This window comes from Miniopterus schreibersii, assembly GCF_964146895.1.
Source record: "Miniopterus schreibersii genome assembly, chromosome: 3".
In the NCBI taxonomy this organism is placed as follows: domain Eukaryota; kingdom Metazoa; phylum Chordata; class Mammalia; order Chiroptera; family Miniopteridae; genus Miniopterus; species Miniopterus schreibersii.
Genome location: NC_138103.1, coordinates 96,537,956 through 96,565,175, shown reverse-complemented (window position 1 = coordinate 96,565,175; position 27,220 = coordinate 96,537,956). Strand labels below are relative to the sequence as shown.

Here is a 27,220-nt window from a genome sequence, read left to right as displayed (position 1 = left end):
TCCCCCTTCCCCACATCACCTCCTCCGACTCCCCCCACATCTCCTCCTCCGACTCCCCCTTCCCCACATCACCTCCTCCGACTCCCCCCACATCCCCTCCTCCGACTCCCCCTTCCCCACATCTCCTCCGACTCCCCCCACATCTTCTCCTCCCACGCCCCCTTTCCCACCCCTAAACCGCGACCGCGCTTCGAGAGCGCCTCCCTCTCCCTCGCCCCGCCCCTAACGCCCAGCTCCCGTAACGGCCCCCTCCCCCCGCCTCGGAAACGGAGCCTCGGAGTTCGCGGGCGCAGGCACCGGAAGTGCGTCATGCACAGGCGCCGAGGCGCTCGTTTGGCGCGCGCGCCTTAGGCCTCGGCACCGCGCTCCGGTGTTGGGTTTTCTCTCAGTTCGCCTTGGTTTTTGACTTTTTCCGCACGCTGGTGTCTTGGCTTTTCGAGATGCCGTCTTCTATGCTGGGCTCGGCCACGCCGGCCTCCGCGTCGGCCGCAGCCCTGCAGGAGGCGCTGGAGAATGCGGGGCGGCTCATCGACCGCCAGTTGCAGGAGGACCGCATGTATCCCGACCTTTCGGAGCTGCTCATGGTGTCCGCCCCAAGTGAGTGATCGGTGCCTTTGGTGACTCTGCTTTCTCGGTGGAAAGGACTCTCGCCGGACTCCCTAAGTGGGTCCTTCATCCCCAGGATGGACCGGCGAAGACATCTTGAAATTTAGGGCTCCGTTTGCTACATTTTGAAGAGCGATAAATGGCCGATGTTCAGTTTTTTTCCTCACCTTCTTCACTGCAAATATTTGAGGGGGTAGCAGTGAAGAGCAAACGCAGGAAGAGGCAAAGACCCCACCGTGATGGGCTGCTCACTGCCTCCTAGCGTTTGTCGCTAAGGCCGGATGAGGAGGACCGCCCGATCCAAGTCCATTACTCGTATTACTATTAAGAGTAACACGGAAGAGCAGACGACGTTAATTTGGACATTTACCACGGTCTCTCAAAGATATGCTGCATTATGTGTAGAGTTAGTGTCATATGAAGTGCTGGGAGGTGGCAGAGAGAACCGGCAGTGGGATAAAGGAAGGGAAAGCAGCAGTGATGATGGACAGGGAGAGTCAGGCCGAGCGTGTGCCAACAGGAGAAGTGGCTGGGAAATGTTTTGTGTAACGGTTTTTAAATTAGGGCTCCTCGAGTCATATGGAATTACGTAAGTCGCTAGGAAAAAAAAAATGTCTCCTTTGTGAGATGGAAATTAGAGAAAAGCAGAGACGTGTGAGATAGAGACAAGATTTTTGGTAAGCAAGAACCAAGATAAAATATCCAGGATAATCTGTGCATTGTAAACCTGAAAGACACCTCTGATGATTCATAAAAATTGTTGAGTAGACTTGTATTCAGAGAAGAGACAGAAACATAGCAAAGACAGTATTTGTTCCTGACAGCTACTTATCAGTGGGCCTGCCCTCTAAGAACTGAGTGGTCTATTAGCAGCTCTCCTCTTGAACAGCATTTCTCACTCTGACCTCCTTGAGTTTGAAAGCAAAATATAAACAGTGCATACATTCTGGTCTTTTATCATATCTGACCCTAACCCTCCCTTTGCACCTTTACACACACCTGCCTCTTCAACCTAATCTCTTCCCCCTCTTCCATTCTGTTCTCAGCCCCCATGTTCCAGCCATACTGAGTTTATTTTCCATAAGAATTCCCCTATTCAGGATTTTATTTTATATGTACTTGTCATCATTTCTGGAATGTTCTTTCCTCTTTGACAAATGATTCTTCCAGACTCCCTTAAATATCACCTTCTTTGTGAAGGCTTAACCATTCACATCTTCACCAGAATTATTAATTCCATTCTTTGTGTCCTTACTGCTGTGCAATACATGCAGTGTCCTATTAAAATATGTTGGGTTTTGTTTTTCTTTAAATATACCTTTATTGATTTCAGAGAGAGGAAAGGAGAGGGAGAGAGAAACATCAATGATGAGAAGGTGACCGGGAACCACGATCTCCTGGATCCTAGGTTGATGCTCAACCGCTGAGCCATGCCCGACCGGGCTAAAATATGTTTTAAGATTAAATGTCTGGGATTTGTTTTAGAAGATTCATTAGGGAAGGAGCAGATAGTGATATAAATGAAACATAATTGGGCGTCTTATTGGTAATTGTTGAAGCTGAGTAATCAGTACGTAGGGATTGATTGCATTTTTCTCTCTAGTTGTATATATTTTAAAAAATTTCTATAGTACATTTAAAAATTGTCTCACATGTAAGTTTTCCCCAACGTCTTTGTACTTTAGAGATCCTGAGGAGGTCCCTGAGCTAGATAGGTCATCAGATCTAAAGAACACCTAGTCCTTCTTCAGGACTAGGAAATACAGGCTGAAGAGCCTTGCCTCCTCCTGCTATTAGTGTCTGGCTCTGAGCAAGAGGAAGGTTGCCAAGTGAGAAACCTTTGTAGAGCAGTCTGTAGTTTTCTCAGTTTCAGTAAAATATTGCTTCTGTCATATGGTTTGTATTTATCTTGTTGATTCTAGGGGGGGAACCTAATGGAAAAAGGCATGGATTGTTTTAATCTATAAATGTTTAAGTGGGAAAGGAAATGGCTATTTTTCCCCCCAATCAATATTTTGTTTGTCCACAATTGTTTGAACTAAGAATCACAAAGCAGTTTTACATATAACCCATTTCAAATTAGTAAAATAATAGAAAAAAACTAAATTGTTGAACTAACCATTTTCTTTTTTATGGAGTATCTGGGAAAGATAGCCTTGTTTATGCTCCCACCTTAACACTGGAATTTCTCAGGTCTCCTTTGCGTCAGGTCAGAATTACTTTATTCTTTCTATACCTTTAGAATGACCAGAGGCACAATTTTGTTGTAACTTGCAGTGCTTCTGTATACACAGTTGATGCCCAAAACTATTACTTTTAAGTAAATGCATTATTTTATTTTTTGTAGATAATCCCACTGTTTCTGGCATGTCAGATATGGATTATCCTCTACAAGGACCTGGTTTGCTGTCGGTACCCAACCTTCCAGAGATCAGTTCCATCCGAAGAGTTCCTCTCCCACCTGAACTTGTTGAACAGTTTGGACGTATCCTATTACTTTGTATTTAACGCTTCAAAAATTTTTTTAAATTGGCATTCTCACTATTATAATTCCTGGTTTTTGTGAGTGTTGTATGTAAGTTCATTTAAGGGTTTTATTTAAAATACATTTAAGCCTGGCCAGCATGGTTCCGTGGTTGAGCATCGACCCTTGAACCAGGAGATCACAGTTTGATTCACAGTCAGGGCACATACCCGGGTTGCGGGCTCAATCCCCAGTGGGGATGTTCAGGAGGCAGCTGATCAATGAGTGTCTCTCATCATTGTTGTTTCTATCTCTCCCTCTCCCTTCTCTCTGAAATCAGGTTTAAAATAAAAACACAAAAACATACAAAATACATTTAAGTACATGCGTAGTAGTTTGCCAAGTGCCTAAAAAATTTCTTATAAAATTGAATATTGAAAATTGAGTCACATTTTTTTGGGACACTGAGGAGAGGGAATTGTTTACAAGAAACTGCATTTTTAAATGAAATTATTGCAAAGTATTATTTTCCAGTTAAGTGCTACATGGGAGAGTTTTTACTACCACACTTTATTAGCTCAAAGACCCGTGATTTTCACTTTTATTTTCCCCCATATTTTAACATTTTAAAACTGGGATGTGGCTCAGAATATGTTTAAAAACAAAGTTTTAGGTGTGGTTTTATGCTTAATGGTGTCTTAGAATTGAAGTTTCTGTGTGATTTTATTTCTAAGGATCATGATAAGAATATATATATAAAGATTAGAAACTGCAATACTAATGGCATCTTCATAGATTGAGTAGCTAGAGGAGTTTTCTTACCCTCTGAAAAGAAAGATTTTATCTGATTTTCCTAAAGTATGGCATATCCTATAAAAGCACTAGATTTATAGTTATTCGCTAGGAAGCTTTTATATCAATCTATAGGTTTCATAATAAAGACATCAAGATGATATCTTAAAATTTAACCTGAGACTTTTAAAAGTATATTATTTAGAATAAAAGGGTTTCATATTTCAATACAATGATTGAGAAAAAGAGAGAAAATGGAAAATTAGGGAAAATGCTTATAAAAAAATAAATAGAAAAGCTAGCTAGTAAAATCTGATATTTCCCTAAAATTTTTTCTGTTTCTCTGAGACTTTGTAAAATAGTGTTATTAAACATACAATCCATCTTACATTTTGTTTTCACAATTGTTTCATTGTCTTTTAATTACATAACATAAATCTTTGCCTATTTTTAAATTGCACTATTTATAACTGATTCAGTAAAACATTTTTTTAATATCAGAGTTCAATGGTATTATTCATAATATCCTTTTTTAAGTTAGTAAAGGGAAAAAAACCAAGATTACATTTGTCCAGAATATATTTCAAGTGGTCAGCATTATTTAGAAATGATAAATTACAAGTATTTCTGTCATACATTATGGCTTTCATTAAACTCATTGTAAATCAAGGTATTTTATTCTATTAAAGAGTGGACTGGTCATAATTTTTTAATCATAAATTTTATATCAAAGTCTTTTGAAACAAGACACCTGCTACTTGGGAAACAAGACGCCTGCTACTTTCCACACTGGGAAAATAGATGAGATTGAAATCTTTTTACCTTACATCCACACACCTCAGATATGCAGTGTAACTGCATGATGGGCGTGTTTCCTCCTATCAGCAGAGCTTGGCTTACAATTGACAGTGACATATTCATGTGGAACTATGAAGATGGGTATGTATTTAAGGCTGGTATGCTTTAGCACGATTGGAATTTAGACTGTCTTTATTGTACCTACTGTCTTTGTTGTTCTTACTGGACGTTGCCTGACTTACCTTGCTTTCATCTGACATCTGGGGCAGCGCTTCTCAGTGTGGGTGTCAGTCACCTGGGGGTAGGGTTAAAATAGGGAATTTGTTAGCAGTTCTGAGTGAGGTTCAAGAGTGTGTTTGCAACAAGCTCTGGGTGATGCTGCCAGTCAGTCTAGGAACTGCTCTGAGTAGCAGGCGTCTCGGTCCCATGCTCTTTATTCTGCAGTGAATAACGTCTATCAGTAATTCTTTGAAAGATGGTTGACGTTTTTAAAGACTTCTGTTTTCCTTACATTTCTACAGAATGGGAGACTGTTGATTTATAGAAACAACTGTTTTATAATTCTGGGCTTTACTTGTGTAAATAAAATGTATGTAATAGAGTCTGAGTGGAGGCCCAAGGCCTTTTTGCTTAATGTTTATTGATCTAGTGATCTCACTCTTGGCTTTTTGGAAGTAAATTTAGGCTTACTTCCAGTATTTCATATTATCTTTAGGTGGGTGTGGGATAGGAAGACCCATATAGTTAAGATGGTACTCTTGCTTCTGAGTAATTAATGCGCTTGTTATGTATACACACACACACACAAAACAATGTATCATTGAATCAAAATTGACACTGGGAATGTATAGCTTAAATGAAACCATTTTTGTTTGCTGATTTTTTAAAAAATTAGATTGTTTCATAGGTATGTTTATTGTTCAAATGTTGTATAGTCGAAATAGCAGTGATGTCTGATTATGATTGTTCCCCATATACCCTGAACTTTGCCCCAGTTTGTTATACTACCGTAACATACACATTTTGATGCTAAAGAACCAAACTTCAAAAACTAAATGCAAAATAAATTGCATAATAGATAAATGTTAAGAATAATTTCTTTAAAAAGGGTTTTCACTTCGTTGAAAGTTTTTGTATTTCCATTAACATCTAACATTCATTTAACAAATATATTGAGTTTATCATGTATTAGTTTCGTGCTGGGAACAGTATTGAATAAGATATATGTAGTCTTTGCCAGCATGGAATGAACAGCCCAACCTTACTGTGTGTTCAAACTAGACCTCATTTAAAGAAAAATTATTTGAACAATGTGCTTATTTAAAGAAAATCAAGGCACAAGTACTGGTTATAAATCTTTAGTTCACAAATTCAATTCTGTAAAAAGCTTAGGCTCAGTTTCAGTTATTCTTTAGCTTTCTATTATGAATCCTAACTCCATCTAGATGATAGAAACATAATCTTGTTCAATTCATTGTTCTCTGATCCTCAGCTTTCCCTGGATTAATCTGGGGGTGTGGGGACGTGGCTGTGCCAGTTATCTCCAGCCACAGCAGGAGAAAATGGGAAGCCTGGTCCACATAAGTGTCCATTTCGGTGTTTCTGATTTTGTTTGCATAGCCACTTCTTTCTGGATCATACTTTTATCTTGGTATTTATCTTGCCTGGTGTTCTCTGAGGTTCTTGGATATTTGCTTCTGTGTCTTGCATTATTTTTGGAAACATTTTCAGCCATTATCTTCTAATCTTTCTTCTGCCCCAATCTCTCCTTCTGAGATTTCAGTTATACTTTTGTTAGACTGTTTGATGTTATATAACAGATTTTGGATGGTCTGTTTTTTGTTTTATTTCTCCACTCTTTATTTTTTCTTTTTTGGTTTCGATTTGGACAATTTCTGTTGACCTAACTTTAGGCTCACTGATTCTTGTGAAGTCTACTGAAAAGTTCTTAAAAGACATTCTTTCTCTGTGCTGTGCATTTATTTCTAACATTTTCACTTGCTTATTTCTTTTAATTTTCATCTCTCTGCTGAAGTTCCTTATCTGTTTATGTATATTGTCCACTTTTTCTATTAAAGCCTATACTATATTGATCATATTTATTTTAAATTTCCTGTCTGCTACTTCTGACATTTGGCTCGTAGCTGAGTCTTATTCTATTGATTGCTTTGTTTCTTGACAGTGGGGCTTTTTACCCCCTTGCTTTTTTGTGTTTCATGTTTTCTTACTAAAAACCAGATATTATGTATAGGATAGTGGATACTGAATAGCATTTATCCTTAGAAATGGGCATGTGTAAGAACCGTATGATTTCACTCATGTGGGATATAAAACAAAAAGCAACAAACAAACAAAACAAACTCTCGGATATGACAGAATGGTGGGGGGAAGGACAAAGGGTAAGGGGCCAAATGTGACAGGAGGGGACTAGACTGTGCAGTAAGCACACAGTGGAGTGTACAGATGTCATGCTATAAAAGTGTACACCTGAAATTTGTATAATGTTATCGGCCACTGTTACCCAGTAAACTTAACTGAAAAAACTTTTTTAAAGGAAATGAGCATGTGCCGCCTTTAGCTAGAGCCTAGCAGGTAGGTCTTTATTGTGCAGGGAGTTGACTTTTTCCAAGTCAGGAGTTGGGCTAAGTTTGGTTTTGTTGTTCCTGAGGTTACCCTCAGTTGACTACAGGTTTCAAATTTCTTTAAAATTACCTTGCATTTAGGGCACAGGTTGGTTGCTCAGTGTTCCTGTTTCACCCTTAGCCATAGGCTTTCCCTGTGAGTCTGATTTTCTGAAAAGGTCCTCTCTACGCTCTTGTCCCTGTCCTCACAGTACATGGCTGTTAGAGACTTGCAACCTGGGGGGGAATGTCTGGAATGGGGAACTCCATTCCTGTTTTCCTGGTTTATGTGTAGCCTTAGGCAGTCCTCTGTGCCTGGGTCTTGGAACTGAAACAGCTTGTGTGCTCATTTTTTTTTCATTATTTTCTATAGTCTTAAAGAGTATTATAAGATAACACTTTTTCTTTATATGTATAACATGTTTTTCTTCAACTCTTGACAGAGGAGACCTTGCCTATTTTGATGGACTTAGTGAGACTATTCTTGCTGTGGGGCTTGTGAAACCAAAAGCTGGTAAGACATAAAACTATAAGGATTAAGTTATGTTTGTGTACACACAGACTTAAAATGCTTTAGGACTAAATGACAAATTTTAAGTTGAATTTTAAGTCTTATTTGAATTACTTCTAATTAGAAATAAAGTAAGTAGGAATACTTAAGAGTTGACTCACTTTATGATGGTATCAATGAGTCTGCCTCTAAAATTACTATAGTTCTTGAATTTTCTCTTGCTTACATTTTGTTATTCTTGATTTACCTGCAGTTTTTTCATTATACATTTTTCATCACTTAGTGTAAAAACTGTTTTTGTCTCTGCGTTTTTAAATTTTTTTTTTAGTCTTGTTAGCCCTGGAATTCAGAATAAATCTTAGATAAAGTCACAAGCATTGTTTAACTTACAGTTTTAACCTCATGATGCCAGATCTTTTATCAGAGCTACTGACGTGCAGAATTGGTTGATTTAAATTTAATATGCATCCCTTGAATGCTGGAGGAAATAATAGACAAAATTCACTTGTTTGCAAGGCCTAAATAAAACTTTCTTAAGGTCACAGCCGTTTTGAAATTATAATTCACATAAGTACAAACATGCAGTTTTATGCACTGTTCATGTTACTATGGAAATGTTACTTTGGGGCAGTATTTATAATAGTGATTATAGATTATGAGTCAAACAAGTTACCTCATCTGTTTGACCCAGTAAAGCTTCCACCAAAGTCAAATCATGTATGAACTTCTTCCTCCATGTTTTTGGGATGGTCTTTCGTAACATAATGACAGTGATAATTATACATAGTTTCTCATGCCACACCACATTTTTCAAGTTAAACACTACCTTAGCATGCATTAACAACAAAAAATGTTGTACTTGGTAATGTCCCCTGTGAAACTGTAAATTACCTGGTTTTGATACATATACTCCTTTGGGAAACTCATTGACATATAAACTCATTTTTGTTTTTATGAGTTTGGCTACCCCAGGTACCTGATATTAAGTGGGATTATATAGTATTTGTCTTTTTGTCACTGGTTTATTTCACTCAGCATGATGCCTTCAAGGTTCATAGTTGTAGTATGTCATAAGACTGAATGATACTCCATTGTATGTATATACCACATTTTGTGTGTCAGTTTATCTGTTGATGGACACTTGGGTGGCTTCCACTTTTTGGGTACTGTGAATTGTGCTGCTATAATTGTGGGCATACAAACAGCAGAAGCCTTTATATATTAATAAACCTAAAGTATTTCATATTATAACACTGATATACTGAAGTGTTTCTTTTCTAAGGTAGTTCTTTTTTGCTATTTACTTTTTTAAAAAATGGTCATAGGCACTAATATTTTAACATCAAAATGAACTAAATTGGGTTCAGACATTTCATATACTATTTAATCAAGCTCATTGTAATGGTAAAACCTTATTCTATAAATGCTTCAATACTGGATTTTTTTTTTTGGAATAATAACCCCAAACCTATGTCTGCTTTATCTTAGGCATCTTTCAACCTCATATACGACACCTCCTGGTTTTGGCAACCCCTGTGGACATAGTAATTCTTGGACTCAGCTATGCTAATTTGCAAACAGGTATGACAACCCACATATTATGGTTTTTAAAATAAAAATGTTGGTGAATTTAATGTACAACATTAAAAACTAATATTTTTCACTAAGTTAACTCTCCAGGCTATTTGCTCATAGAAAAACCATATTTCCCTATAGATATGGTATCTTTCAGGATAGTAGCTCCACCAAAAAAGTATTTTAGATGTATTTACCACACTAATGTGCACATTTTAAATGTACAATATGAAGGGAGGGTAGTAGAAGAAGCATAGTCTATGCTAGTGAGATTTTCAATAGTGCCTTCAATTTCTTTGTTTCTGATTCACTGCATGGCCATTTTAACAAGGAACACTGATATATATTACTCTCTACCTTCAAGTAGGAGGTCCTCGATTAATTTATTACAAGCACTTTCAGTGGTTTCTTTTTCATTGCTTTGGGTGAAATAATGTTGAATCAGTGACTCTAATTATTTATTATTACTGCCACATTCTTAGGCTTTTTTTGAAAATTTAAACATTTGGGTTATTTTTTATTGATAGGTTACAATGCTATATGTTATATTATTATAACTGCATGTATTTTATATATACATATACACACACACAATAGGTTTTGTTTCACTTGAGTTATATCAGACTTTTTATAGTAATTTTAAAACGTATGCTATAGAAGCTTTTGCTAATATCAGTAAGAATACGGTAAAAATATTTCTAAAGGTGATACAGTGATTGTTTCAAACATTTAAAAATCTGATAGACTGACTTCTGTATTCTTTCTTTAAAAAACAGGTTCTGGAGTTCTTAACGACAGTATGTGTGGTGGAATGCAGTTGCTTCCAGATCCTTTGTATTCTCTTCCCACTGATAACACTTACCTTTTAACAGTAACTTCTACCGATAAGGGCAGAATTTTCTTGGCTGGAAAGGATGGCTGTTTATATGAAGTAGCATACCAGGTAAGTCCATTTATAAACATTTTTTTCTCCCTTTTGATGAAGTAAGGGTGGATTTTGTTTTTAATTTGTTATTATATAAGGACACTAATATATTCTTATAGAAAGTATTCAGACATACAGTTAAAGCCACAGTCTTGCATGACTACACCATGCCTACAAAACCCAGGCCTCTTTCCAAAGGTAAAAGCCCTTATCAGTTTTGAATATATCTGTTTAGAACATGATACATGCATTGACAAGTATCTGTAAATATATAAATATTTATACATACTTATTTATATATACACATATACAAATGCACAGTGTATTTATGTGTGTGTATATGTTTTTGCTTGAATTATTGTTTTGTTACATAATTGGCTTTTCACTTAACTCTGTCTTGAAAGTCTTTTCTTGTCAGTATCTGATAGATACATGTTATGTTTGGTGATTGCTGGATAGTTGTCGGTGAAATGTATATACAGGGTGCTGCAAAAGTAGGTTTACAGTTGTTCATTTTGAAAATAATACAATACTTAATAAATAATAATACAACAATAAACTCTGTTTCGAGTACTCATAACTGTAAACCTGCTTTTGCTCCACCCTGTACATGGCTTTCTTAACAATTTCTTCCTTGATGGATGTCTAGGGTTTCAGTTTTTCTTTTATCAAGTAAAGCTATAGTAGGTGTTCTTTTGTAGGCCTCCCTGTGCACTTGAGATTTTTGTGTGTGTAGAGTCTTAGAATTCTAATGTACATGCATTTAAAATTGTATTTAATGTTTTCATATTGCCCTATAAAAATTTTAGACTCTTGGCAGACATGAATGTATTCCATGCACACCCATTCTCACGAACACTGGTATTGTCCAACTTACTAATTTTGGCCAATCTGATGGAAGGAAATTATTTTTTTATAACTGAGTTGATAATCTTTTCATGTATTGGTTATTTATGTTTCCTCTGCTCTGAAATGCCTTTTAGTGTCCTTTTCTCTGTTTATCTTTTCCCTACTGTATTGTTGCCTTTTGGATAAGGTAAACCTTAGGAAATTGATGAAATAATATTCTCAGTCTAATTAGTGGCAGAACTAGGATTAGAACCCAGGTCAGCTGTGTTTTTTATATTACATTGTACCTCTTTCTTGCCCAGTTTTTCTTGGTTTTGTTCATTACCAGGAAATGGTTTTGTATGGCAAAACTCAGTCACTGAGAAGTAGACTGTAGATTATGATGGTGGTGGCTGCTCTTGTTAAATTTCCTTTTAGCAGAAGTGGGATAAGATGGTATAAGTACCTCAATCCTATGTACTTTGGGCACTTATAAACTCTGCTTATTATGTTCCTTATACTTGCAAATATTTTTAAGAGAGTTAAAATATGAGTTCACTAGCATAGCACTAAGGTTTCTGGACTAGACATAGCTGATTTCACTGAGGGCAATAATTTAATTATAGCTACTTACATATTCTATATTTAATTAAAGGACTAAACTCAGTACTTTTGAGTAGTATGTCTTCATTTACAATTATTGGTATTTTACTAAGATTTGAGGATTTTTGTAAACGTGGGTATACAATAGTTGCTATGACAAAGGTATCTACATTTACAAGTCTTCTCTCAATTTTTTTCTTTTAAGGCAGAAGCAGGTTGGTTTAGCCAAAGATGTAGGAAAATCAACCACTCCAAGAGCTCACTTTCTTTTCTTGTTCCTTCATTGCTACAGTTCACATTCTCAGAAGATGGTAAGTAGAAAACTCATAACAGATCGTTGACTTAACATTTTCTTGAGAAATTATGTGTGTTTTTTTTAATGTATTTTTATTGATTTGAGAGAGAGGAATGGAGAGGGGGAGACAGAGATAGAAACATTCATGTGACAGAAACATCTATCGGCTGCCTCCTGCACATCCTTTCCTGGGGATTGAGGCCGCAACCCGGCGTGTGCTCTTACTAAGAATCGAACAAGTGACCTCTTGGTGCCTGGGATGATGTTCAGTCCACTGAGCCACACCAGCTGGGCAAGAAATTCCTATTCTTAACTGAAAGTTTGTTTTATTAAATACATTTGTTATATATTCATAAGGTCTCTTTTTTTTTTTTTTAATTATCACCTGAGGATATGTTTTAATTGATGTTTAGAGAGAGAGGAAGGGAGAAAGAAACATCAATGTGAGAGAAACACTGATCGGTTGCCTTCTATATGCGAATCGACTGGGGATTGAATCCGCAGCCTAGGTGTATGCCCTGACTTGGAAGTGAACCCAAAACCTTTTGGTGTATGGGTCCACACTCCAGCCAACGGCGCCACTAACCAGGGCTTCATAAGGTCTACAAAGGAGGAAGGGATTATAAAACATCGAAACAGTGTGGATTTATTCCCAAGTTCTTATAAATGTAGCATCGTGGAACATGTGTCTGAAACAGCTATACATAAGCTGTTAAAAGCAAAAAGTGTGCATGCGTGGGTGAGAACTAGACAGCCAGACATCTAATACATGTGTTGCCTGGTCTAGAACAAGTTCCCAGCACAAAATGAATATATATGAGTTTTTAATAAAATGAGAGAGGCCCTGGCCAGTGTGGCTCAGTTGGTTGGGCGTCATCTCATGCACTAAAGGGTTGCTGGTTCAATTCCCAGTCAGGGCAGATCGTTCAGGAGGCAGCCGATCTCCCCCCCACCTTCCTCTAAAAATCAATAAAAATATAAATTTTTTTTAAATAAAAATAAAATGAAAGAGACAGGTGAAATAATTTTAAAATGCTTCAGTAAAATAAGGTAAATTAAAAAGTTATGACTAAAATGAATTTCTTTCACACAATGAATCTTTAAACTAAACTGGCAGTTTCTTGAAGGAATGGACTGAGTATAATTATTTCATGTGTTTTTAGCATATAGCAAACATTCATTAAATGTTTGTTGAATGAAGAAATATTCTAGAACTTGTTTTTGGTTTGGTTTAAAATTTATTTAGAGGATAGAATAACACTGTCATGCTCTTAGCCTTCACAGTATTTGAAGTCTGCTTTTACAAGGCAAGAAGAAAGCCCCTGAATGCGAAGTTCTAATTTAGCAATTTTAATTTAAGTGGCTACTGTATTTGATTTGTTAATCTTTGGGCTTTTTGTTTTTTGTGTCTTTCAGATCCTATTGTTCAAATTGAAATTGATAATTCTAGAAACATTTTATATACACGATCTGAGAAAGGAGTAATACAGGTAAGTACTAATATACATTACCATTTAAGGTGGGAATAGCCTTCCTTTTTTGTTTGTTTTTGTTTTGCTTATCGATTTGAGAGAAACACGGATTTGTTGTTCCACTTATTTATGCATTCGTTGGTTGAATCTTGTATGTGCCCTGACTGGGACTCGAACCCACAACCTTGGCGTATCGGGATGACACCCTAACCAACTGAGCTACCCCACCAGAGCTTAACATCCCTGTTTTTAAGGAAGAAGATTTAGCTACTTTTAGACTTTTCCTATGAACTGTGTGCTTTTAAAAAATAATATCCAAACCACTTCTTAGGGCCTTTTTTAATGAAATTTTAAATCTGTGAATGTTTCCATACCTGTATGAAATACCAAAAGTAAAGGATCCCTAAAAGGGAAAAAGTCTATTTAATAAAGTTGTATGAATAAATAAACTTATGAACAAAATAGAAACAGAGGCATGGGCATGGATACGTGGAGCAGTCCGACAGCTGTCAGAGGAGAAAAGGGTACTAGATGAAAGAAGGCGAAGGGATTAGCCAAGAACATATATGCATAACCCATGGACACAGACAACAGTGTGGTGATGGACAGAGGGAACGGGGAGGGTAAAACGGGGATGTCTACAATAGTGTCAACAATAAAGAGAAAAAGTTTATTTCATAGAATGTATGCAGGCTATAGTCATGTTTCAGTGAGTGTATTTTTTTATTTACAGGTTTATGATTTGGGCAGTGATGGACAAGGAATGAGCAGAGTTGCCTCAGTGTCACAGAATTCTATCGTCTCTGCTGCTGGAAACATTGCGAGGTGATACGTCATTTATTGTCAGACATTTCATTTGCAGGCACATTATGCTATTCATGTATAGTATACTAAAATTTTTTCCTTCTCGTAGCATCTCTAAAGATGCGGAACATTGAAGTTATGTTTGAAATAGAGCTGCTAGAGACTCTTTTATTCTTATGTTGGATGTTTTAAAACAAGATAGACTGGTTTTAATGTGTAAAATACAGCTTGACATGTATTTTCCTGTGAAACTAGGTGGCCTGTACAGGCATTTTAAGTGTTATATCTAGAAAACTGCATGTCTGAAAGTTCCCCCTTACAACTGCTACCCCTTTTTTACAGGCCTATGTAGTGTAAGTTTAGTTGATCTGATAATTGACACAAGTGCAGTTTGGAAATGGAGGCCTTTGCAGTTGTATTGTCCACATTATATTCTTTTCTTAACATTTTTCTAGGAGTTTATTTGAGCCAAACCTGACAACATGCTGGGGAGCGAGATCTCAAATGCTCCCCTCGTTGCACTCTTGAGGAAATAAACTACAAGGATGTTGTGATTTGCCTGAAGTCTGGCTCCTTGATAAATGCTGGAACCCAAGCTGGAAGCCAAGGCTTCTGACCCAGTACACTGCACTTATATCACAGCTGGTTTAGCTCAGCTACGAAAGTCTTCACATAGCAAAGGCTCAGATTTTCAGCTTCTGTTACCTGTGTGCCTGGTTATTGCTACATGCAGATAACCTCGTAAAAATCAACGTTTTCTTTGTCAGTGACAAAAAATTCCCAAGGCAGATAATCTGAAACAAAGGGTTTCCTCTTCCCCCAAGTTTTTTTTGGCAGTTTTTCAAATCCACAGGAAACTTAAACGAACAGCATGGTAAAAACGGGTATCCTCTTTTTTTTTTTTTTTTTTTTACTATTTAATGATTGAGTTTAATGCCATTGAGTTACACGTTTGTAATTCCTGGAAGTTGAGTTTTTTGTGTTTTTTTTAAATTTTATTTTTGTTTAAAATATTACAGATGTCCCTTTTTCTCCCCAGTGACCCTTTCCACCCCGTCCCTTCCCCGTCCCCAGTCCCTCTCCCCACCATTGTCCGTGTCCTTGGGTTGTGCATATATGCATTTAAATTCTTTGGTTACTCTCTCCCCCTCCACCCACCCACCTTCCTCCATCCCTCTAAATTCACCTATTAACATTTGCCTCTTTTGCTCACTCTCTCTATGAGCCATTTGAAAAGTAAAGTGGCTTACAGATATCATGACTTTTATCTTTAAGTCCTCATCTTCCATCTCCTAAGATTCTTACATAAGCACAATGTCAATTCCACACCTAAAAAATTAATAATTTTGTAGTATTATCTCGTAATTATATAGTTCATATTAAAATTACTTAATAGTCCCCCAAATTCTTTATACCTCTTTTTCTTTCCACTTTTTTCCAGATTCAGTCAGAGCTCATGAATTGTGTTAATTATTCGTCTTTTCAATTTAGAACAGAATTTAGTTTACTTTTTTTTCAAAATGTTGACATCAGAGAAGGAGGGGCAGGAATTTTCTAAATTTGTCTTTTTTTTCCTTATTAGATTCAAGGTAGTGTTTTTTAGCTAGTATGACACAGGTAATGTGAATTTCTTAAAACATTACATCAGGAGGCATAATACCATTTTACCACTATCGAACAGTTGGTTAAGATGGTGTTCACCAGATCTCTTCATTATAAAGGTTCATTTTTTTCCCCCCTTTCTAATTAGTGGTAACCTTTACAGTGCTAATTTGACGCTCTGAGAACATCTTGTTTCCCATTAGCCATTTACCCAATGGATTTAGCCTTGCTTTATGTCTTTGAAAAAAGGTTACTCTTAACAGTATTAACTAATGTAAACAACGAACATTGAAGGGTTTTTGCCAGTTCTTGCTGCTATTGTGTTACTTTCCTGAGAAGTTAGTTGTAAACTACTTTAGCAGATTTTGACATGTAAAATTGCTGGTGGAAAATGTTCCTGGACACATATTTAAAATACTACATACAATTTTTTCCTTCCTTTTAGGACCATAGATCGTTCTGTTTTTAAACCAATTGTTCAAATAGCGGTAATCGAAAACTCAGAGTCACTCGACTGTCAGTTGTTGGCTGTCACACATGCCGGTATGTTGTTTTATTTATATGTTTGCTATTGTTTTTGTAACTTAATCCTCAGAGTTGGAAATTTATGATTAGAAATATGAGAGGAATTTTTACTTCTGTATCAATTATAAAGCCATATTAATAATCTATAAAATTAAGGATTTTAAAAATTGGAAGATTCCTTGGTTCTGTCTGCTCATTTTATAGATGTAAAACCAGACATAAAATCTGAAGTGTCTAACGTTCAGTGACAGAGCCTGAACTGGAATAGAGACTCCCATGGCTTAGAGTTGTAGGCTCTTTCTACTGAAATTTGTTGATTCACCTCTTAATTTCAGGTAATATTGTCATAGAAATCCACTTCTACTGGTAGTACCCTGGTAATTTAAGACCAGTCAGGAAAGTGATGTGTAGCTTTAACAGAGTTTTCTGTTTTTTTCTGGAATTGCGTTAATAACAACACATGTACCTCAGGTCTTTCGTTTTCTGTTACTGATTTATAATTTTACCCCATCATCAGGTGTAAGGTTATATTTCAGCACCTGTCCATTCAGACAGCCGTTAGCCCGACCTAATACATTGACACTGGTTCACGTCCGCTTACCTCCTGGATTCTCAGCTTCTTCAACAGTGGAAAAGCCTTCAAAAGTACATAAAGCTCTCTACAGTAAAGGTAAGTTCTGAAACACTGTCATACCGAAGATTGGATTCTTAAAATTATTGAAATTAGAGTGCATTTGAAGCATTTGAAAATAAAGAGATTTTTCAATAAAATTTAGAATGTTTGGGTTTCTTATCTAGGAACTTTTTAATATTAATATTATGTTTTAAGTATTTTCAATTGGTAAATATAGAAAAACTATAGTATTTTAAATATATAAGTACTTTTTAACATGTTATTAGTCTTGTATATAAACTCAATGGTCACAGTCAGTGTTATGTCCACTGCAACAGAATCTGAACTCTCTTTCTCCAGGACAGTTAGGAAAACTCAAAAGACTTTTCCAGTACCATGCCTGCTGTGTCTGTGGATATGGAGAGTTCTTTCTGGAACAACTTGAAATCTTGATGACAGAAAAATTAAATTCTAGTTAAATTTCAAAACTTGAAAAATCTGCATGCTTTTTCCAATGATGAGAAAGCATTTGTAAAATGTTTTGATTTTCTAACCATTCTAAAACCTTTTCTTTGCTTATTCTAATGTTTTTTCCAACATTTTATTTTTTAACATCCAAATAAAACTTTCCTTTACAAATAAATTTTTAAATTTATAATATATGTACTTTCCTCAGCATTTTAAAATAATAGCTTTATTAAGATACAATTTATATACTACAAAACTTAGCCTTTTAAAATGTACAACCCAGGCCCGGCTGGGCGTGGCTCAGCGGTTAAGCGTCAACCTAGGATCCAGGCGATCAGGGTTCAATTCCTGGTCAGGGCACATGCCCAGGTTGTGGGCTGCAGCCGATCAATGACTCTCTAATCATTGATGTTTCTATCTCTCTCTCTCCCTCTCCTTTCCTCTCTCTGAAATCAATAAAGATGTATTTTAAAAAATAATAATAAAATAAAAAATAAACTGTACAACCCAGTGGTTTTTAGTTTATTCCCAGTTGTGCAACCATCACCACTTATCCAGAACATTTTTATAACCCAGAAAGAAACCCTGTACCATTAGCAATTACTCCCTATTCTCCCCCTTCCCACCCCATCCCATCCCTCATTTCCCTTTTCTGAGCCTTCAGAAATCACTAATCTATGTTCTTAGTCTGTAGATTTGCCTATTTTGGACATTTCATATAAATGGAATCAGACAAAATATGACTGGCTTCTTTCACTTAGCATAATGCTATCAAGGTTGCCACGTAACGTAGCATGTTCATTTCATTTTTTTAATTTAATTTTTTCCATCACCATTTATCCCCCTATACTCTCTTCCACCTGCCCCTCCCTACAATCACCATGCTATTATCTGTGTCCATGAGTTCTTTCTCTCTTCTTTTTCTTTTTTGCTCATTCCCTCCACCCCCTGTGTTCATTTCTTTTCATTGCTGAATAATATTTCATTGTTTGTACCACATTTTATTGGTCCATTCATCATTTGATTGGCATTTGGGTTGCTTCTCCTTTTTGGCTGCTATGAATATTCATGCACAGGTTTTTGTGTGTACATATTTTCATTTGTGCCAGCTGTATCCAGTTTGCCAGGTTTTTCTAAAGCATAGGTGGGATTTTGGTAGTCGAAAATGTAGATCAACTTGGGGGATATTGCCATTTTAACAGTATTAAGTCTGTAACCCATGAACATGGGATATCTTTTTGCTAGACTTTTAATTTCTTAGAATGATATGTGTACATTGTACTGTGTATAAATCCTGCTCATCTTAAATGCATTCGTAAGTATTTTATTATTTTTGATGCTCTTATGAATAGAATTAAGGTTTTCTTTTTTTAAAATATATCTTTATTGATTTCAGAGAGAGGAAAGAAGAGGGAGAGAGAGAGCTAGAAACACCAGTGATGAGAGAGTCATTGATCGGCTGCAGCCCGCAACCCGGGCATGTGCCCTGACCGGGAATCGAACCCTGATGGCCTGGATCCTAGGTTGATGCTTAACCGCTGAGCCATGCCCGGCCGGGCTAGAATTAAGTTTCAAAGCTAGAAGTGTATTGAGAAAAAAATATTATAGTTTTAATTATGTGCATGACGCAGTCAAATTGAAGTTTTCCAAACTTGTATATGCTAAATTTTAAGAAACCTTATTCTACCACCTTGATATAAATTACTCTCAGTTTTTCACAGGCTGGTTATACATTTTATCAATTAATTATGATCCCATCACCTACAACCATCCAGTGAATGGACTCAAGTCACTATAAAGGGAGAAAATTAGTGGGAGGAGCTAGAAGTGAGCACAGGAGAATGTATTTCAAAGTCAAACTGTAATATCAGCTAGTGTTGAGATAATGCTTTTATAGTATATTTATCTCTGCTGTTCAACTGGGAACTTCATCATTATTATTTATGATATGTTTGAATTAACTAGTATATGAAGTCTATTTCATTGAATATTAGATACCATTGATTGTAAGTCACAGCATTTTTTATGTATTAAACATGTTTTTTAAAGTTAGTAATTAAACTGATAAATCCACTGATGGGAAAATATATTCTAACTTTAGAAATTTGAAAAAAATAAGTGTTTACTTGAAAGAAATACAGTGTAAGATCTGGAACATTTAATGATCCTACCCTACCAATAATTGTATGTCCTCTTAGGGGATTTATTTTTGTTTATTTCTGTAACTTATTTACTTATAACGATTAATGCTGTATATATATTAATGTTAATAATTAATATTAAGGTTATTTGGGATGCATAGTATTTGGCATCATAAGATTTTGTATGTTAAACTTTTAGGCATTCTACTGATGGCAGCCTCAGAAAATGAAGATAATGACATTTTGTGGTGTGTCAACCATGATACATTTCCTTTCCAAAAACCAATGATGGAAACCCAGGTAAGTTATCCTGAAAATTGTAAAGAACTTTTTATGTAATTTTAAGTGAGGAATAAAATTAGAAGACTTTATCTTCGGATTTATTACTCTTTGCTTCTAAAAATCTCATATGATTAGAAATCATATTGAAAAAAGGTGTATCCTGTTAATTCTTTGTTTTTCCTGTGAGGTTAGAGGTCATGGTACTCACTAAAAATATCATTAAAGTAAACATTAAAACCCTTGTAGAATGTTTTGCATAGTGTGCCTGAAAATGCATACATGTTTTCTGAAATTAGCTTTGTCCCATTTAAATGTATTGTATTTTTAGTTATTATGAGGCCATCCATTATAGTTATAACTTAGAATGATCTTTATATATATAATGATCTTTATAACTTAGAAAGATCTAATGATCTTTTTAACTAACTAATTAATTTATTTATTTTATTTTTTAAAAATATATCTTTATTGATTTCAGAGAAAAGAAAGGAGAGGGAGAGAGAGAGATAGAAGCATCAATGATGAGAGAGTCATTGGTAGAGCCCGCAACCCGGGCATGTGCCCTGACCGGGAATCGAACCCAGGTCGACGCTCAACCGCTGAGCCACGCCCGGCCGGGCGATCTTTTTAATTTATCATTCTGCCTAAATTTTAAAAAATTTTTAATTAAGAGATATTTTCAAACATAGACAAGAATAGAGAAAATGGTAGCTTGAGCCCCACATCAGCGAATTACCAACCTTTTCCTCATCTTGTTTCCTCTCTCTTCCCCACATAACCAAATGTACACACACACACACCAAATAATTGTGTTTTAAAAGCAAATACCACCACATACTCTATGGAGTCAATGTAGAAGTTCTGGGTGAGAAGTGCAACCCCAGCTGTCCTAGCCTAGTTCCACATCTGGCCTGCCATCCCAGCCCATGAGGACCTGAGGGGGTATGGCCAGGGAGGCCATCTGCTCCCTTCCCTTGGTGTCTCCTATCCCACCCCCATCTATCCCCCTAGATGCCCTAGCACAGTCCATGATGCCTGCCCGGAGAAGGTGCTGATCAAACCACATAAACCAACTCCCACTCGGGTGTGAATGTCTGATACTCTCTCTTTGGACCCATTTCTTTAAAGGCATTTGCTTCCAGCTGTCACTGGCTGCTTCCTGGTTTTTCTCCACGTTAAGCGCTTCTGGTTAGGGCGAGTGGGAAAAAGTGTATAGATAGGAGGGAGAAGAACCCAACCCCCAGGGATGGGTGCATGGTTTGAAACGGCTCTTCCAGGTTTCTGACATGGACCAAGTTGCTGGGGTAGGGGCATGAGGCTGGTATAGAGGCAAGGAACACCTTTCTCAAATTCCTTTATTCTCTGAATTTTAATGAGCACCTACTATGTATGTCTCATACAGTGATAGACTGAGGATTCAGAACTTAGTAAGATATAAACTCTGTCCTGATGGTAGTAGAGTGTTAGGGGTTGAAAGTTTGAATTCTGGCTCCATTTCCTCGAAGCTGTGGCTCAAAGTCTTAACATGACTCTGGCCCTCAGTTTCCTTGAATGTAATAGTTATAGTAGTACCTACCTCTATGGGGTTATTGTGGGATTAAGTGAATTCATGTATGTAGCACTCAGAACACTGTCTGGTGCAGAGGAAGCACTCAGTAGATGTTAACTATTTTTTTTAACTTCAAAATTTTTAATTTACTGATTTTAGAGAGAAGGGAAGGCAGAGGGACATTGATTTGTTGTCCCACTTATTTATGCATTCATTGGTTGATTCTTGTATGTGCCCTGACAGGGGATTGAACTCACAGCCTTGGAGTATTGGGACAATGCTCTAACCAATTGAGCTACTCGGCTAGGGCCAACTATTTTTTTCTTTAGAACAGATACTATACATCATATTTTGTTTGTATAATACTTGAGTTCATCTCAAACAAGTATGGACTACTTTTTTTTTAAAACCACCAAATATAAATATAGTCCATGAACTTTAGCCAAATTCTAGTCTCCCCAAAACACCTCTAAAAGACATTGGGACAATGGGGAAATTCAATATTGGCTGGATATTATATTAGAGAACTATTAAATTTTTTTTTCTACTCAGTAAAGGACAACAGCATGTGCCTTTATTTATAATGGCAGGGGACAAACATGAACAAAGCTTCAAACTGATGTACTGAGAATTGTTAATGTTCTTAAATGTTATAATAGTATCATGGTTATATAAGAAAACATCCTTATTTTTAGGAGATACATGCAAAAGTATTTAGCAGTGACATATATCTATAAATTTCAAATGGTTCAGTGAAAGAAAAAATTGTCGAAAGAGAGAAAGCAAATATGGCAAAATTCTATCACTTGTTGAATCTAGGTATTGAGCATATGGACATTTATTATACTTTTAACATTTTTGGATACTTGAAATTTTTATAATAAAAGAATTTTAGGAGATTGAAATACTTTTTTAAAGGAGCATCTTAGCTTAGAAAGCAAATATAACTTCAGAGGAGAGCAGAAATCTACATGTCAACAAAATATAAGCACTGAACCTACCAGTATAGATCAGTCTGTCCTGGAAAAATGTGGAAGATACTTAGTGTTTGGTTATAGAAAGAACTGTAACTCTAGTAAATACTATTTACAGTTTACCTTAGGAAAATTTTGCCTTTATCCTTTGGTATGGACAGATTATTTGTTATCATAGAAGATGCCTGAATGAAAGAATTAGACAGTAGAAAATTAAATATAGACTTTTGAGAATATTTGTTAATGTATTAATTTATGAAATTCTACACTTAATTACAGATTGTCTGTATAACATTTCCTTTTTACAGGTTTTCCTTAATATTAACTTCAGTAATATTAGTATAAAAAGATTATTTCTTTTACATAGATGACTACCCGTGTTGATGGTCATTCCTGGGCTCTTTCTGCAATAGATGAATTGAAAGTAGATAAAATAATTACACCCTTAAATAAGGATCATATTCCAATAACTGACTCACCGGTGGTTGTGCAGCAGCACATGTTGCCTCCAAAGAAATTTGTTCTCCTCTCAGCACAGGTATGTACATGGTCTGTTAAGGTGAAGACAGAAAGCACAGAAGCAATATTTAATGTTCCTGTATTCTGCAGTAGTTGCTTGGTAGTCATTTACTTAAGTACTTAGGAATATTTTCTCTTAAAATATTAAGAAAGAAATAGTTTGTAAGTCAAAAATTCAACAATGAGAACTTGCTGTTTATAGTGTTATGGTTTTTCTTTTGTAGCTTTTCTGTCACCATTATTCAGCAGCATAAATTAAATAAAATAAGCCAAGTTTATTTCTTATTGTTCTTACTTAAGTTATTTAAAATTTTTTCTTAACATTTTCTGAATAGTGCTGCATAGACAAAATTCAAATGGTATAACAAGGGGTATAGAAAGTAAAATCCCTTCCAGTTCAGGTCCCCTTGTTACCAGTATCTGCATCTTTCCAGAGACAGATCTACAAACAGTACAGATAGATTTCTAAACAAATGGTAGCGTATTACACACACTGTATTATACTTTGCTTTCTGTATATCAAAACTAAGTGGTAGAGCTCTTTCTTACTCTGTTCTATGTTTGAAAGGTGTTCCTCTATGTGGATGGATCGCATTGAACTAGGCTCCAGTTAATGTCCCATCTTTTGCTGTATATATCATTTTGCTTGTAGAATTGCATCTGCTGGGCTAAAGAGTATGTGCTTGTGTAATTTGGATAGATGCTGCCAGACTTCCCTGTATACATGCATAATGTTAAGTGTCTGTTTCCTTACATCCTCTATATGTACAATATGCCATCTTCTTAAGAGTGAGATTGTCATTTTAAGTGCTTAGTTTTCTGTGAACTATTTCTATTTTGTAACCTACTTTTCTGTTGAATTGTCTTTTTTAATTTATAGAAGCTCTTTGTGTATCAAAGGAATTAACTTTTTGTGATTTTTAGTTTCATATTTTCCATAGTTTGTCATTTGATTTTGTCTATTGAGATTTTTCCCATATGGATAAATTTGTGAGTAGTTGAAATTTTCAAGTTATTTTAGGGTTTATGTGATAAAAAAAACTTCTCACTCTGAGATTCATGAAGTAATTCGTCCATAGTTTCTCTTAGTACTCTAATAGTTTAATATTGTCCTTTAAATCTTTGACCTGTTTGGAATTTATCTTGGTGTAAGGTATGAATAAAGATCCAGCTTCATTTTTATTCTAAATGAACATGCTTGTGCCAACATGATTAATGGATAATCTAACTTTAATCTTCTGGTTAGCAGGGCAGCTTTTACCATAAAACCTAGTATTTACTTGACCCTATATCAGAACTGTCTAAATTTAATAACAAAACACTGACCCCTGCCAAAAAAAAAAGTAAGTGAAAATGTGCTGGCTCTCTTAGACATACATTTTATAAACCTTTATCTTATGCGTGGTAATAGCACGTGCTGCACTAATATGATGTGTGTCTGACAGCAGTGTTTTCTTACTAATTTCTTTGGATATGTAGTCTAGTATAGGTGGGGAGTTGAAATGTAGATGCTCTTTTTGACCAGTTTACTTTGTATTCTTGAAGCTATTTTATTGTTGTTATTTCATTGATCTTATTAAATAAGATAACAGGGTGAGTTGTTACCAAACTTGGTAAATTTATTATTCATGTTTTGTTTTTTTTAACTTCTTAGGGGAGTCTTATGTTTCATAAACTTAGACCAGTAGATCAACTGAGGCATCTACTTGTGAGTAATGTGGGTGGAGATGGAGAAGAAATTGAAAGGTTCTTTAAATTGCATCAGGTAATTATTTGGACTTTTTTTTAATGTGATGATAATTTAAACAATGAAACAATGGAAAAGATAGGCAAATTATATGTGTTAGGACCAAAAGTACTGTAATTAACAGGTAATTTTACCAATCCCCCTTTCTTTACATTAACCACTATATATGTCCTGATATTTGGGAGCCGTAGTAATTCACTATAAGCTTAAAACCAATAGTGTTTACTGCTCTTTTTTCATGTCAACTGATTTCATTTAGTCAGCAAATATTTATTGCGACCTGCTATATGCTAGGCACAGATTTAAACACTGGATACAGCATTAGACAGTTCTTTTTGAATGTTTGATTAATATAAAGGAAGATACTATTTTTTACAGGAAGACCAGGCTTGTGCAACTTGCCTTATCCTTGCTTGTTCCACGGCTGCATGTGATAGAGAAGTATCTGCCTGGGCCACGCGGGCTTTCTTCAGGTGTGTGTCAGTTTTCTTTTGTTCTTGGCCACTTTTCTAAATGGTTGCATTGGTGAATGTGACAGTTTAAGTGCTTGTCAAACTGCTGAGTTACTAAAATTCATTTGCAAAAAGGTAAACTCTGGAAAGATTATAATGCTAATAGAAGCGGACAATTAGCACAGTCTCTGCATTGTTACCCATTGTTCTGTCTGTTTCATGTACTCACAATTGTAAACTTGCTTTTGCCCCACCCAGTATTTCATTAAACACAATATATTAAAGTCTCTAGTGTTTAAAGCTTTATTTTGAAAGCTAAGCAGGACTTAGAACAATTCCAGCCTTTATGGTGGGTGGTCTCACTGAATAAACTCAGTCTGTGTTGTTCCTATCTGTAGGTATGGTGGTGAGGCTCAGATGAGGTTTCCAGCCACTCTCCCTACGCCAAGTAATGTTGGTCCCATCTTGGGGTCGCCTGTCTATGCTAGTGAGTATGAAATACTGAATTAACTATTTCTAATCTTGTGAATTTTAGAAACCTCATGGCGTATTTTAATGGACAAAGCTTTTCATTCTCTTGTATTTACTGGTACTGTACTGGTAAATGATTATAAATATACCTGACTCTCAAAAGTGATATATTGCTACTGAGTTCTTGACGTGTGTTAGGGAACACACTAAGATGTAACCAACAGTACTTACAGAACTCATTTGTTATTTATTCAGAAGGAAGGAGATGAATGATGTAACGGTAAGTAAACTACATCTCCGTGTTTTCCAAAGTGGGGACTGTTAGAGAATTACTGGGAAAAGGGTTGAGTCCCTAGTTCTTGAATACCTTACAAGTGGTCCATTCCTCACTCTTATGCTCAGAAACAGCTTCTGTGTCTAATTTTTAACAGATTCAGAATCTGGGAAGTTATTTTATAATCTCTATATTCTTTCCTTTTAGGTTCCCCTTTTCCTGGCGGTGGTCCATATCCAAATCCATCCTTTTTGGGAACACCATCTCAAGGTACCTCTTTGATTCCTTTTAGATTACAACTGTTCTTCTTGAAGAGCTAACACTGTGTCTTACCTTTAATGCTTGGTGTGAAAAAAATTGCCCTGTTCTTTTAACATAATGTAATTTCAAAGAAGTGACATCCAGCCCTTTGCCAGGCAGCTCAGTTGGTTAGATTGTTGTCCCCATACTCCAAGGTTGTAGCTTTGATGCCCAGTGAGGGCACATTCAAGAATCAACCAATGGTTGCATAAATTAGTGGAACACAAATCTCTCTCTTTTCCTCTCTCTTTCTCGTCTCCTCTCTCTCTCGAGTGATTGAAGAAGAAGTGACACCCAAGCAAGCGTTGGCCTTGGCTGTGAATGCTTTTACTTAGGAACACTGTTAGTAGGAGCTGGAGAGCCCCTTACTTGGGTACCAAAATTTAATTACCAGCATGAAATCTATAGTTAGTTCACTTTTGCTTCCAAAGGAGAGTGTAAGCTGCCTTCCTTTTCGGCTGCATTGCCCTTAAAAAGCCTACCTGGCAGCACCCATTTAAGCCTAAGTCTCTCTGTCAAGAAAAAACAAATTAAATATCTGTTTATTTCAGTATTTTTATAAATATTTATTCCTATGTGTCTAGATACAACAGACTTGGGTTGTTGAGAATGCTGAGTGTTTATGTTTAAATGTTAAGATTTGTTTTTCTTATGCGTGTACAAAGGTGTGCATCCTCCTGTCATGTCGACTCCAGTGTGTGCCTCAGGAAATCCAGCCATTCCGGCTGCAAGTATGAGCTATATGGCTGGGCCAGAGATTGTGTACTCTGGAAAACACAACGGCATATACATTTACTTTTCTCGAATCATGGGGTAAGTTTTTCATGGACTAGTTATCTATTTCTTACCTTATCCTTCTTTCTGTCATTGAATATTTTTAATTCTATACTTGGGAGATCATTTATTCCTATTAAATTGTACCAAGAGTTTTAGTTCACTTGTCCATTAATATGATTGTTTTCTGTCATTCAGCTTTTTTATTATCTAACCATATGTATTTGTTCCTATG

The 27,220-nt window shown here is 36.1% G+C and overlaps 1 protein-coding gene across 2 annotated transcripts in view; it reads left to right on the top strand.

Moving 5' to 3' along the window:
- Positions 1–301: 301 nt before the first annotated feature.
- Positions 302–27,220, top strand: part of NUP155 (nucleoporin 155) — a 50,933-nt gene continuing 24,014 nt past the window's right edge. For both annotated transcript variants that reach the window (XR_013998492.1, XM_081133023.1), the window contains exons 1-18: positions 302–597; positions 2,954–3,091; positions 4,705–4,801; positions 7,725–7,795; positions 9,281–9,373; positions 10,144–10,310; positions 11,929–12,034; positions 13,435–13,508; positions 14,224–14,315; positions 16,342–16,439; positions 16,939–17,091; positions 19,843–19,943; positions 22,816–22,986; positions 24,622–24,732; positions 25,093–25,187; positions 25,565–25,653; positions 26,119–26,181; positions 26,877–27,024. Coding sequence is in view for 1 of the 2 variants with exons in the window: in XM_081133023.1 (XP_080989149.1) it covers positions 441–597; positions 2,954–3,091; positions 4,705–4,801; positions 7,725–7,795; positions 9,281–9,373; positions 10,144–10,310; positions 11,929–12,034; positions 13,435–13,508; positions 14,224–14,315; positions 16,342–16,439; positions 16,939–17,091; positions 19,843–19,943; positions 22,816–22,986; positions 24,622–24,732; positions 25,093–25,187; positions 25,565–25,653; positions 26,119–26,181; positions 26,877–27,024 (2,024 nt within the window). In the remaining variant the exon portion in view is untranslated. The remainder of the gene's footprint in view (positions 598–2,953; positions 3,092–4,704; positions 4,802–7,724; positions 7,796–9,280; positions 9,374–10,143; positions 10,311–11,928; positions 12,035–13,434; positions 13,509–14,223; positions 14,316–16,341; positions 16,440–16,938; positions 17,092–19,842; positions 19,944–22,815; positions 22,987–24,621; positions 24,733–25,092; positions 25,188–25,564; positions 25,654–26,118; positions 26,182–26,876; positions 27,025–27,220) is intronic.